Genomic DNA, 13,152 nt, shown 5'->3' on the forward strand with positions numbered 1-13,152 from the left:
AGGTAGACGTTGTGGGTCACGTGACGGTGGCCAGGCGGCGCCTGTCGCGATCAGGTGGAAAGGGCGCGCGGCGGGTCACGTGGTACCAAAAATGGCGGCTCCGGGCGAGCGAGAAGCGGAGGGCTCGGCTGAGGAGGCTTTTCTCACCTTCTACACGGAGGTACCGCGAGCCCGTCCCCGTCCCCGTAGCCCGAAGGGAGGCCTTGTCCTCCTGGCCCGCTTCGGCCGATCCCAGGAGGCTGGGGCCGTTAGTGGTTTTCCTCTAGCCGGGCTAGGCTTCTCTCTCTGGGTCGACTTTCTTGTATAGATCCTGGTTGTCTTGCCGGTCCTTCCTTCCCCAGCTCGGCTCTTCTTTTCCCGGCACCACTTCGGGTTGAGAGGGTGGGAGAAGCGTTGAGCTTGCTGCGCGCGGAGACCTGGTGGGGGTGGGGGTGGGGTGAAGGAGCCTTTCAAGGCGCGGTCTATTGCCGGGCCCAAACAAGCCGGCTTCTCACCTTTCAGGGGGTTTGCCTTCCTGCCCCGTCGTCGCCATTCGTTACTCTGGCTGGGGCGGATGGAAGTTGTAGTTTGAAGGGCGCTTGGGGCTGATCCCTGCTGGGATTACGGTTGGCGGGGAGCCTATTAAAGGGAAATTGGGTAGAAAAAGAGAAAGGGACAAGGGAGAAAGACAAAGGAATCCTGTCACTTGCAGGAACTGAGTATGATGAAAAGAAAGACCAGGGGAGACATGATAGCAGTCTTCCAATATCTCAGGGGCTGCCACAAAAGAAGAGGGAGTCAAGCTATTCTCCAAAGCACCTGAGGGTAGAACAGGAAGCAATGGATGGAAACTAATTAAGGAGAGAAGCAACCTAGAACTAAGGAGAAAGTTCTTGACAGAAGAATTAATCTTGCCTCCAGAAGTTGTAAATGCTCCAATGCTGGAAGATTTTAAGAAGACATTGGATAACCATTTGTCTGAAGTGGTGCAGGGTTTCCTGCCTAAGCAGGGGTTTGGACTAGAAGACCTTCAAGGTCCCTTCCAACTCTATTCTATTCTCCACTTGATTGTAGGAGAGGAACAGAGCACTGCTTGCCAGCCAGTTTTCTTATTTTACATCAAATTCTTTTCTTGGAGCCACAGGTTTAATTCTGATCCTTCTTCTTTCATTGCATGTAAGACAAGCATTCGATCAGAAATATATGAGTCACATTTATGTGATGACACATTAACTTTTGCTCTGCAGTCACCTGTGGAAGTTCGGCTGTGTCCTGGTGACTTTGACCCAAACCACTATGGTCTCTAATGTGGTTTCCAACTGCATTATTCTTTCAGTTCTTTTCTTTGGTCCTGATCTTCCTGCTCCTTCACTTCTTTGTTTTCTGCTTGATCTCTCACACGTCCTTTTGGGTTGATATTGGTTCAGTTTTTCTTTCAAACCAAATCTCATTTGATAGATAGCACAACTTTAGGATTATAATATAATTGGCTTGTAATTTAATCACCTCATTGACTATTACAGTGACGCTAGCAAGAGAACAGTGTGCAGGTTGTTTGCTTTTGAGATTGCTTCCCATTTTGTAAAAATTATGGATTTTCAAATCTTGGAAAGTGTGTATGGGGCTAAATGTAAATCTGCCTTTCTGTTATATTTTGCCCTATGTTATTTTGTTTATTTTTATTGAACATTATACTGAGTTCAACCGGCACGGCCTCTTAGAGAACTTCAGAAGAGGAGAACGGTCACAACTGTAATAATCAACATATTTTATCCTGTTGCATATATAATCATAACTGGGTTTGGACACCAATAGATGGTAGCAAAGAGTTAGGTTATCTATCTTTCTGATGCCATCTAGTGATTCTCTGGTATAGCTAATATCCCTATTGAAATATGAAATAAATTGAAAATAATATAATCAGATACATTTATATAATTCTGCTATGTTTATTCAACGATTTAATTCAGTTGGGTTTATTCAGCATATTTAATTCATTGAGTCACTCTCAATGAAGCGTACATCATAGTCTTCCCTAACAGTGTCTTCAAAATGTGTTGAACAATAGTTCCTATTATTCCCAACATTTTCCTATGCAGTTTTATATCAGTGTTGTGCCTTAATCTAGCTGACTTTATCTCCGTTCACAAGATATATTGTCACAATTAATTGAGGGTTTTTGGATTAACCAAATTATTTTTATTTGTATCCCAACTTTATTACCCAACACATCTTCTGCTTCCTATTTTCCCCACAATTATCTGGTACAGTCCTGGTTATTAATGATGTCCTAATTTCTACAGGTAAAGCAAATTGAAAGGCGAGATTCTGTTTTAACTTCAAAAAACCAGATTGAAAGGCTCACTAGGCCTGGAGCCTCCTATTTTAATCTGAATCCCTTTGAGGTATGTTTACATTTGTTTTCTTTAGTCATTGTCCTATCACTGAAAGGTTTTTTTGTATAGATCCAGTTACTTGAAAGAGATATGCAAACTAGCATGGTCCATTCCTGGAATATTCTGGATATGTACCATTTGGTTTTGCACACAACTAATTATTACCTTGTGTCGTAACAGTCACTTGTGGTAAACTTTTACATTGGCATCTTTTAGTTGCTTGTCGTAGTGGATCATTTCCTTAATATATTTGAGAATCCAATGATTTTCTTTTTGAACCTAAGGTTTACTCATTCTTTTATACCACAAATGGCACCACTCTTGATTCCCTTTAGAAATGAATTGGTGAACTAGCAAGAAGTATACCTAGTTATTTAGGCATTCACTCTAGACATGAAGTATGTTTTGCTGCCAAATAAGAATTCACCCCACCCATTTAAATTCATAGACTCTTGCATTTGTGTCTTGCTGGTTCACTACAGTTATTTTTCAGTTGCTAAGTGTGCTGGAAGGACACATGGGATTGTAACAAGTGGCAGTATGACATGGTACTCTTCAGACTGCCAAGAATCATGTTTTTCAGTCCTTTACTCTTTTTACTAGTTTTCCAGCTTCACCTCAGCATTTGATAACTACTGAGCATGCCTAATTGTTGCTGGATGGCTTTTTGAGATACCCCCTGAAGAATTTCCCTACTGAATGATTTTGGCTTTCTACTTTCTTGATGATTTTAAAAGTTTCTGGAGCATGGAGATAGCTCGTTTCATTAATAGTGCTGTTTTGTGTGTTTTCTAAGCAGGACCTTTATTTTTTTTTAAAACCCACTTGGACTTTTTCAGGTACTGCAATTGGATCCTGAAATCACTGATGAAGAAATAAAGAAAAGATTCCGTCAGGTATGTGGCTTCTACAGTTTGCATGGAAACTGTACATGGAAGAGACCCTCTTGGCAGTTGTAGGAATCGATACATTTATTTGAGAACTGCAGTTCACTGTTTCATTGAACATATGCAACATGCTAACTAAGTTTACAAAGTGCTTTGTAATGTTACAGAAAAATGCATGTATTTGGGGTTATCCCCAATTGCTCTTATTTGAGGGGTTAAATTGTTTCATTACTTTAAAAGATCATTCAGTAATCAATGCAGCATGAATAGGCAGAAGATTAGATAGATAAGCATCGAGCATATAATAAAAGAGGAAACCAAAGAATAATTCACCAGGTTATGAGTTGGCAAAGAAATGTTTGGTAACTATTATGCAGACTTTTTGTTTGTTTCAGTTGCATTTTTACTATGTATTTTACAAAATTCCCAAAGTAGCAACCGATTTGAGTGACCTACAAATAAATATTCAATTCAATTCAATCTTTATTATAGTCACAGACCCCCCCCCCTACTTTTCATTTCATTTCCTAAGCAGTTAGCAATACTGTTCTGATAGTATTTGTTTTGTTGACAAAATTTCCTCCACAGCCATGCAATCTAGAAACTTGTGTCTGAATTTGGATATTTTGTACTGAAATCACAAATATGAGCACCTAAATATATTTTTATAGGTGTGCTTTTCTAAGATGTTTAATGGCAAGATTGCTAAAATATTCAGTATTATAATATTGAATAAATCACATAGATGACCAATATACAGGTGTCCTTTTAAAAAATTAGTGTGATGCCAATACCTCTGAAAAACACCTGCAATGCTTCTCTAGCTATATAGCATTGAGGAAATTGGCTCAATGAAATTGAGAATTTAGGGAGGTTTTGTCCCAGAAGTAGGTAACTAGGAATGTTTGTTTATTATAATTGCAAAGAAAGGCTTGGCTTATATAATTATTTCCAATGTTTTGATATGTCTGTGTTCTTTCATTATACAGTTATCCATCTTGGTCCATCCTGACAAAAATCAAGATGATCCTGAAAGAGCGCAAAAGGCCTTTGAAGGTACTTCCCTTTTTTTGTTCTTGGCTCAAGATTTCAGACATTAGCAGTGTATCCAATAGGTAATAGGCAATTCTGATGTTAGCATGTAAAGATAAATTACAGGTTTCCTTTTTTGCTAGATCCAAAAAAAAAAACAAATATGCTTTTATGTTTTCTCTAGTAGTATAGATTTTCCAAGTTGTGTGAATGTGCTGATAGAAATGTTTTGTTTGTCAGCTGTTGACAAAGCATACAAGCTGTTGCTGGACCAGGAACAAAAGAAGAGAGCCTTGGACGTGATACAGGCTGGAAAGGAATATGTGGAACACGTTGTAAGTATCGCACGTGGCAGCCAGCCTGTGTTCCAGGGGGAGAGATGTGAACGACTGCAGTTGGCATCAGTCTGCGTATTGCTTAGACTGAGAATTATATATGTTTACATTATTTCACAGCTTACCTATATTTTATTGCACCACAACTTTGATGAAGATTAACTGTGATTAGAAAAAGAATTACACATTGTAAAGAATATATTGTGAATGTTAACATCTGCTTTTAAACTTTTAGAATTCGGTGAATTTAGATTGGAAGATATCTGAAGGATTAATAAAGTTATTGGTCTAATAATGTAAATTTACTTCAAGTTTTTTCTTAAAATTCTGCAAAGAAAGAAATGAAGCTGGGAATGTTGAAGAAAATAAATATATGTTCAGAGTTTTAATATGTTTCACACAAATTATTAATCTTGGAAGTTGTTAAATGTTTATCAGTAGCTTCAGCCTGTATCTTTTTGTTGGTGTTGTTTCCAGTAAGAAAGAGACTGTTCACTTTCTTCCTATTCACATGGAAGAAATAAAGCTACTGGTCTTTCAGTGCTGCCTTGTTTGCATCCCTTTTCAGTTTGTGAAGAATGACAACTGATGTTACACTGTGGCAGATGTCTTCATTATCTTCCAAAGCCTTCAGTAACCCAAAGACGTCCTTATAGATGGAGGAGTGGTTAAAACAATCAAAAAACGAATGATACAAAAGTTGATGCTTTTTTACTTTTTTACATACATAGATACACACACACACACACACACACACACACATGGAAGAGACACAGTGGCTCAGTGACTAAGACACAGAGCTTATTGATCAGAAAGGTCAGCAGTTCAGCAGTTCAAATCCCTAGTACCGTGTAACAGAGTGAGCTTCCAATACGTCTCCCAGCTTCTGCCAACCTAGCAGTTCAAAAGCACGTAAAAAATGCAAGTAGAAAAATAGGAACCACATTTGGTGAGAAGGTAACAGTGCTCTGTGTGCTTTTGGCGTTTAGTCATGCCAGCCACATGACCACACAGACGTCTTCGGACAGTTCTGGCTCTTTGGCTTTGAAACAGAGATGAGCACTACCCCCTAGAGTCGGGAGCGACTAGCACATACGCGCGAGGGGAACCTTTACCTTTATATATATAAAGCAATAGGAGCAGTTATTCCTGTTCAGATAGTAGCATACACATCTGGGTAGAATTAAGTTCCATCAAGTATATCTCTTTCTTGTAATACTGGGAAAGTGATCATGTGATATATTTCTTTCTGCAGGCATTCAGATCCTAACAAGTAAATAGACTAGCAAAAATTATGCTTATGAGAGTGATTTGTCCAAGCCTTTTGATTTTAGAATGAGCTAGCACAATACTGTACTATGAAATGCTCTGCAGCTTCCGTGTTTCTTATTCGTGAAATCTCTTTTAGGTAAAAGAGAAAAAGAAACAGTTAAAGAAAGATGGCAAGACAACCGATGTAGAAGAAGATGATCCACAAATAGTAAGTTGACCAGTTCATATTTCCAAGAATGAAATTCACCTAGTCCTCTTCCTTTATTTGATCAATATTTGCACCACATTTTGAGGACTTTTGGTTTGGTTCCAGACCAATAATATATCTGTTACTCCTCCTCTCTTGCATTCTTTGAATTATATTTTATTACACATCATTGCCAAACTAGAATGTGTTTCTATTCTTCATATTAACAATCCTGCAAATATTTATGCAATATTTATGTAAATTATTCTGGGATGTGCTAGTGATATAATGTCTAAAGCTTCTTGGATGAGAAGCAAAATGTCTTTAAGGAAAAACCAAAGAAATCCAGTTGCCATTTGGAAAAGCACCTTTGGGACAACCATGATCTGGATGACTGAGAATCTCCATAGACATTTAGTGGTTGGTGGCAGGCATACCACAAGGGCATAGCTGGGGTGCTCTAGACTTCCTCTAGCAGTTGCTTCATGATAGGTTGACTACATCTAGTATATAACCTCAAGCCTAGCCTCTGGGTTAGTATTAGTTTATTATGATTTGTTCCTGGAAGACAGCTGGTCTTTTTATTTAGCTTCAGGATTAATGTTTGATTGAACTGTAGCTGAGCCGTAACGTTGGTGCTGAATCTCTGTTTCTTACAGTTCAAGCAGGCAGTGTACAAACAGACAATGAAACTCTTCGCAGAGCTCGAAATTAAAAGGAAAGAAAGGGAAGCAAAGGAAATGCACGAAAGGTAGGACACAATGCTGGCTTGCAGCTTGCATTGAATACTCTGAGGTTAAACATTCTGGTGTACATAAAAAGGCTTGATTATTGACAGTGACAGAAGACTGCTTAAATGGAATTCTTTATCACAATGCTAAAACATAAACCTACACAACGAAGTATCTGGGGAGGCAGCCTCTTACTGAAACTTGGGGCTGGGTGGGAACAAGCTGTGAATGGCTTGGATTGGGGTCTGCTATCACTAAGCAATATCACATGACATTGTACTTTAGGACTGCATCACTTAGTGATGGAAATTTCGGTCCCAATACTGTTGTAACCATGAGGTCTACTTATACTCACTTTCTAGCGCATATGAGAAATTATTCTTCTAGGTCCGAGATGGCGAACCTATGGCACACATGCCACAGGTGGCACGCGGAGCCATTTGTCAGGGCACGTAAGGCGTTGCCCTGACAGCTGGCCAGCGCGCATTCGTGCACTGGCCAGCTGAGTTCAGCCTTTTTAAGGCATTTTTCGCTCTCCCCAGGCTCCAGAGGCTTTATAGGACCCTGGGGAGGGCGAAAAGAGCCTCCCACTCCCGAGGCCCTCTGGAGGCTTCAGGAGCTTCCCTGAAGCCTCCAGAGCACAAAAACCTGGCCCTACAGGCAAACTGGAGATTCAGGAACAGACTTCCGGTTTGCTCGTAGGGTCGGTTTTAGCCCTCCGGAGGCTTCAGGGACCTTCAGGAGGCTTCCCTGAAGCCTCTGGAGGACTAAAAAGCACCCTATAGGCAAACCGGAAGTCACTTCTGGTTTGATCGTAGGGTTGGTTCAGGTTTGCTCATAGGATCATTTTTTGCCTTTGGAGGCTTCAGCGAAGCCTCCTGAAGGTCCCTGAAGTCTCCAGAGGGCCTCCAAGGGGCGGGGGAGGCTTTTTTCGCCCTCCCTAAGCTCCTATAAAGCCACTGGAGCATGGGGAGGGTGAAAAAAGTATGCAAAAAATGTGGAGCGCCTCATGCAAGCATGCGCACTGGGAGGGTTGCACGTTGCATTATGGGTGTGGAACGCCCACACACGACCCCCCTGTTCTCCCCCCCCCCTTATGGCACGCGAGCCAAAAAAGGTTCGCCATCGCTGTTCTAGGTCTAACTTGAAATTGCCAGAATGAATCCATTTTCCTGGGTTCATGGCAAGCAGTAAGATCAAATAGGTACAAAATGCCAGATAAGCAAAGTGACCATTTAAAGTAAATGTAGCACAGTGTTGCCAGCTCACTTGTGTAACACAAAGATTGTAATCATTTATTGCTGATACATTGTGAGTGACAAATGTAGTTGTATAGATTCTCTCCGGCAGGTTTGTGTATATTATTGTGCCTCTTGTGTATCGTAGGTGTTTGGTAATATGGTTTACTGATTTCCTTCCTTTATTCTGGTCAAATTCTGTCTTGAGGAATTCAGTGAGGCTTAAGGCAACCTAAGACTCTTTCATTTGTGTAATGCAAGTTCCTTTAAGGAGTAGAAACTTTCTTTAGAGCCCACTGAACAAGGGCTTAAAAATTTATATTGAATTGTGGCCTCCTATATTTTTAAGCCATAGCTGTATGATGAAAAATATAGTAATAACAGGTGACAGAGGGATTGAATAGGAGGAGAAAATACTTCTGTTAAATGTATTCACATTGCAATATCTAATATTGGCTCCAGGGGGTGATCTGTGTCTTTAGCCCTGGGAGGAGAGAATTCTTAGTTTCAGTTCCCAAAACTTTTTGTTTTATGCTCTTCTTAAATTCTCTGTTCATCCCGTCTTCTTAGGCCAAAACCAACCAGGGAAGCCCAAAAAGCCATTATCTGCCAGGTAACATGACAGTTGTAATCTAAAACATGGGTGCCAGATTAGGGAACACTAGATGAAATTGACTTGTGATCTCTTCTGCTCTGTCTAGCAAACATAATGCTAACTTTTCCTCTCTGGGTTTTTGTTCTAGAAAAAGACAGAGAGAAGAGGAAATAGAGGCCCAGGAGAAAGCCAAGCGTGAGCGAGAGTGGCAGAAAAACTTTGAGGTAACCATAGCTGTGCATCCTTTGGGGTTCAAATTGGAGTTTCAGCAGTTGATTTTAAAACGTATAGAGTGGTAACTCAGTCCTCATCAGTCATTTGTTCTAAAAGACATGCTGGGTAAAACCAATGGGTACCGAGCAAACCAAGTGACCCACTATTTCGGCAGGAAGAAATAGTGAGTCACGGGGCAGCTGACATCAGCAAGTTCTTCCTTGCCTGTCTACCAGCGGGAGAAAGGTGGGACAAGATTTTTGCTTCAAAATGCATTGAATACCAAATTCAACGAGTTTTGAAGCGATCGAATGCCGAGTAATGACTGCATTTTGTAATAAGTGTCACACTTTGCCTGAGTAAAATGGGCTTAGGTGATTGAGGTTCCCAAAACTTGGGGATGATTAGGCATATTTTCAGTTATGATCGTGCATTGACAGCTCACCTCAGGAAGTGGGGATAGCTCATCTTTTGCACAGTCACTCATAAACATCCTGATTGCAAAAGCCAGTCTGGTAAGGAGTTGCCTTATACAGAGATGGGTGGCATAAAAATGTAGCAAATAAAAATGAAGGTAAAAGGAAAGTGATGTGTCCAGGGATTTAATGCAAAGCAGAAGCAGCTCCTGAATTGCATGGGAATTTTCTTTCATAAACTGAAAAAGGTTGAGAAAACTCAGCCATAAATGCAGTGGTAGCTCCTGGAGCAGAAATGCCAAAGTGCAGATTTCGATTCAGCTTGGCTGCTCTTGGTAAAACTAACTGGCATTTTCCCAGCAACAGCAGGTAGTGTCAGGTTAGTTCTTAACGGAAGAATCTCAACAGAAGCTTCTGCAGCTATCCAGAAGTTATCTCCAGCTCACATTGAACATTTTGAACAAAGTGCTGGAGGTCAAATGTATCCTAAACTCTTGTGGAAAAGGTTAAGAAAACTGGTTGTCAAGACTGGTATGTAAAGAGCACGCTGATAGACTAATGCTACCCAGTTGTTATTTCAGGAGAAAGTTAAGTGATACGGATGGAGTGATTTTAAATAGATGTGGAGAAAATGGCCATCTCAGGGACTTGTCCATCTTGAGACAAGAGGTCAAAAGTAGCAATTTTGTTCTGGGGATATAGGAATTTTCTTTCAACAAGCTTGTTACTAAGGCAGACAAAAACATCTCTTCACTGGCTAACATTTGCAGTTCACGAGGTTTACAAGTAGATCTCGACTTACAACCATTAATTTAGTGATCAAAGTTACAACAGCACTGAAAAAAATGACTTCACACTTATGAACGTTGCAGCATCCCCATGGTCATGTGATCAAAATTTGGATGCTTGGCAACTGGTTCATATTTATGAAGGTTGCAGTGTCCTAGAGTCTTGTGATCCCCTTTGGCGACCTTCTGATAATCAGAGTCAGTGGGGAAGCCAGATTCACTTAACAACTGTGCTAGCAACTTAAAAACTGCAGTGATTTGCTGAATAACTATGGCAAGAAAGGTTGTGAAAATGTGGCAAAACTGACTTAACATCGGCCTTGCTTAGCAGCAGAAATGTTGGGCTTAATTGCAGTTGCAAGTCGAGGATCACCGGTACTTTTGAACCAGAGAAAGGATACATGACACTAAAACAGAGATTGGTTTTGGGTTACAGTCTCTCTAGATTTATGCGAGTAGATATGTGATTGGGCATAAAGGTCTTTGATTGGAGAAGAAAACCTGTGCCTGTCTAGTGATATAGGAGAGGCAATTAGACTAATTATGTTCAATGGGGCAGGACTATAATGATAACAGTGTTTTCAAAGAATAAAGAGGCACCATGAAAGTAATTTCTCTCTAGGGAATTATTTTGTGTTGCTTTCACAGAGCTCTGCTTAACTCCCAATATTTTATCAACTTTCCTTGGCCTTCGAAATGTTTATGGCTAAACTGACAGTTTCCCTGTGGAAGCATCATTGGTTTAGGGGCTTTTAATTTGAACCCCTCCCCTCTTCCCACCACATTCTTCTTGCAGAGACATTGTCTGTTAGGATATTGACAGGAAATGATAGCTGTGTTCTCATTGCTGCTCTTGACTGTCTTCCTGCTTTCATCTTCATATCCAGGAGAGTCGGGATGGACGTGTGGACAGCTGGAGGAACTTTCAAGCAAATACAAAAGGGAAGAAAGAGAAGAAAAATAGAACCTTTTTGAGACCACCCAAAGTGAAGATGGAGCAGCGTGAATAAGCTGGCTATTCTAGGCTCCTGTGGACACTTGTGTATTACCATGTTTAAGTCTCTCCTTGCTTTTCCAGTAGAATCTTTGTTTTCAGTATGATTGGTTGAAGATCAGAATATTCTAACTTCTGCTTGATTCCCTGAGGTTCGTGGTTGAATTTCCAGGCCAGACCTTCTGCTGCTTTTAGAATCCTTGGCTAACTTAGAAAGGCGCCACCATCACATGTACTTGTAATCCCCGTAATTTAATGTTCTGTATTTCAAGGGTATTGCTGTTCAAATTTGCCACCAAGCCTGTAGCTTGTGGAAGCATTCATTCAGTATCTCCATAAGGCAGATCCTGAAACTGGGCCTGGTGTCTCTTCCTGCTCACCTCATCCAGCCGACCATTTTTCATCTCTTTCCACTTGCTAGTGGTGAAGTCTGGAACCTAGAACTGAGTTGCCTAGTTAAGCTTCACAAGAGGTTCTCAAGTGAGCTGCATGGAGCTGATGTTTCCCCCCCCCCCTAATTTCCAACTGTGATCCACGATTGCAGCTTGGTGAACAAATAGCCTGATTACTAGAACCACCCCCGCCCTCTGTAAATAAAATAATATCTTGCATTGTATATGCAGTTAGTGGCAATGTTCTCTATGTAAAATAAATTTTTACCCAAAACATTTTCATGGCAGTGCTCAATTTTTCCAAAAACTTGCAGGTTGAAAGAAACATGTTTTCTCTGTATCTCAGCATACTATGTTTATTCATGTCAGAGGCATCACAGTTAAAATAAGGCATACTAAAATATAAAATACAAGATTAAAATATATATAAATTAAATCTAATCCCGAAACTAGCAGCATGTTCTGTTGCACTGTATTAATTATTAATTAAGTAGATTAATATTCGTATAGCTTTAACTGAGTCACATACCAACCTTTTAGTCTTTGACCTATCATCACAACACAGCAAATTAAGAATAACACATTTGTTGATTGATACCTATTTTGGCATATATGGCTTCTGTGATGGCCTAGCAGTGAACCTTTCCTGGGGGCGCCACCTGTTTTAGCCCTCTTGTAAAATGAAACCAGGGCAAACCAAGCTTTTCTTATTCGGAATAAATCCTTAATCTCAGATAGGCAGCAAGACTGATCTTTTCAGCCGCCCTAGCCTCCCATTGTGTATGGAAGCTTGGATAGAATTCGGATGAAGTTCCTATCTGAGTGGATGTCACAAAAAACAAGGTTTATAAGGTTTTATAAAGTAAAGACACGAAGTATGACCTTAATTAGTTTGGTCTATGATCTACTCTGTGATATTCCCAGTACAAGAACACAACGGTATTTGTTCAGGTATCACAAAGACAAGGCTTAATACTCAAATGCTTATTCTTAAAATTGCTGTTCTTATAAAGGGGGATATTATACCGATTGAATATTGATGCCTTTCAGGATGAAAACAAAGTTTGCTGGGATTCCAGTTTGTATCACACTTCAAGCGTTTAATACTATAAGGCAAATTCTGAGAGTCGCCATCAGACCAACAATAGAATACTAAAGCATATCTAAAAATAACTTCCAAGTATTTATGGGCTGGTCATGCTTTCTTGGAATACCACTGATCTCTTGGCCACTAACCAACATGCCCCAAGAGACCCGCCTTTTGCAATCATCTGAAGTATCTGGAAGAGGCTGGATGTTACATATGATTCACCCGTTACGATTTGGTAGACTTGGGGAGGGATTCATTTTCTGGTAATTCAACAAAGTACATAATGTGACTACGTAAGATTTCACAAGAAGATAATCAGCTGTCTGGAGGAAGGAGTAGAGGAATCCGTCTGCACCTTTATTTTATATGGTAACTAGAAAAGTGGGCTTGTACAACACCCTGAGCCACAAACCATCAAGTGACATGTTAGCCAGCATTTTGTGAAATCCAATGCCTATGGTTCAGTGTGCCATAATAACACAGTTAAGGATGCTGCTGTTTTTCCACACTGGCCTATCTAGGATAAATCAGATTTCAATGGGGAGGGGAACCCAGGTTGCCATCAATAGGTTTGCTAGTTCTGCTTAGCTGTCCACCTGATTTGAAT

General features: G+C 40.4%; 1 protein-coding gene across 1 annotated transcript; it reads left to right on the forward strand.

Annotated features, from left to right (window-relative positions):
* The first annotated feature begins 37 nt into the window (after positions 1–37).
* Positions 38–11,729, forward strand: DNAJC8 (DnaJ heat shock protein family (Hsp40) member C8). The gene is made up of 9 exons (XM_087727192.1): positions 38–160; positions 2,283–2,384; positions 3,215–3,271; positions 4,252–4,318; positions 4,535–4,629; positions 6,038–6,109; positions 6,748–6,839; positions 8,801–8,876; positions 10,957–11,729. Exons 1-9 carry the CDS (start codon positions 92–94, stop codon positions 11,077–11,079), a joined length of 753 nt encoding a protein of 250 aa, XP_087583318.1. The 5' UTR covers positions 38–91; the 3' UTR covers positions 11,080–11,729.
* Positions 11,730–13,152: the final 1,423 nt, after the last annotated feature.

This window comes from Thamnophis sirtalis, unplaced genomic scaffold (genome assembly GCF_051295495.1).
Source record: "Thamnophis sirtalis isolate CommonGarterSnake01/CBP01778 unplaced genomic scaffold, rThaSir2_p1.2 scaffold_13, whole genome shotgun sequence".
Taxonomy (NCBI): Eukaryota; Metazoa; Chordata; class Lepidosauria; order Squamata; family Natricidae; genus Thamnophis; species Thamnophis sirtalis.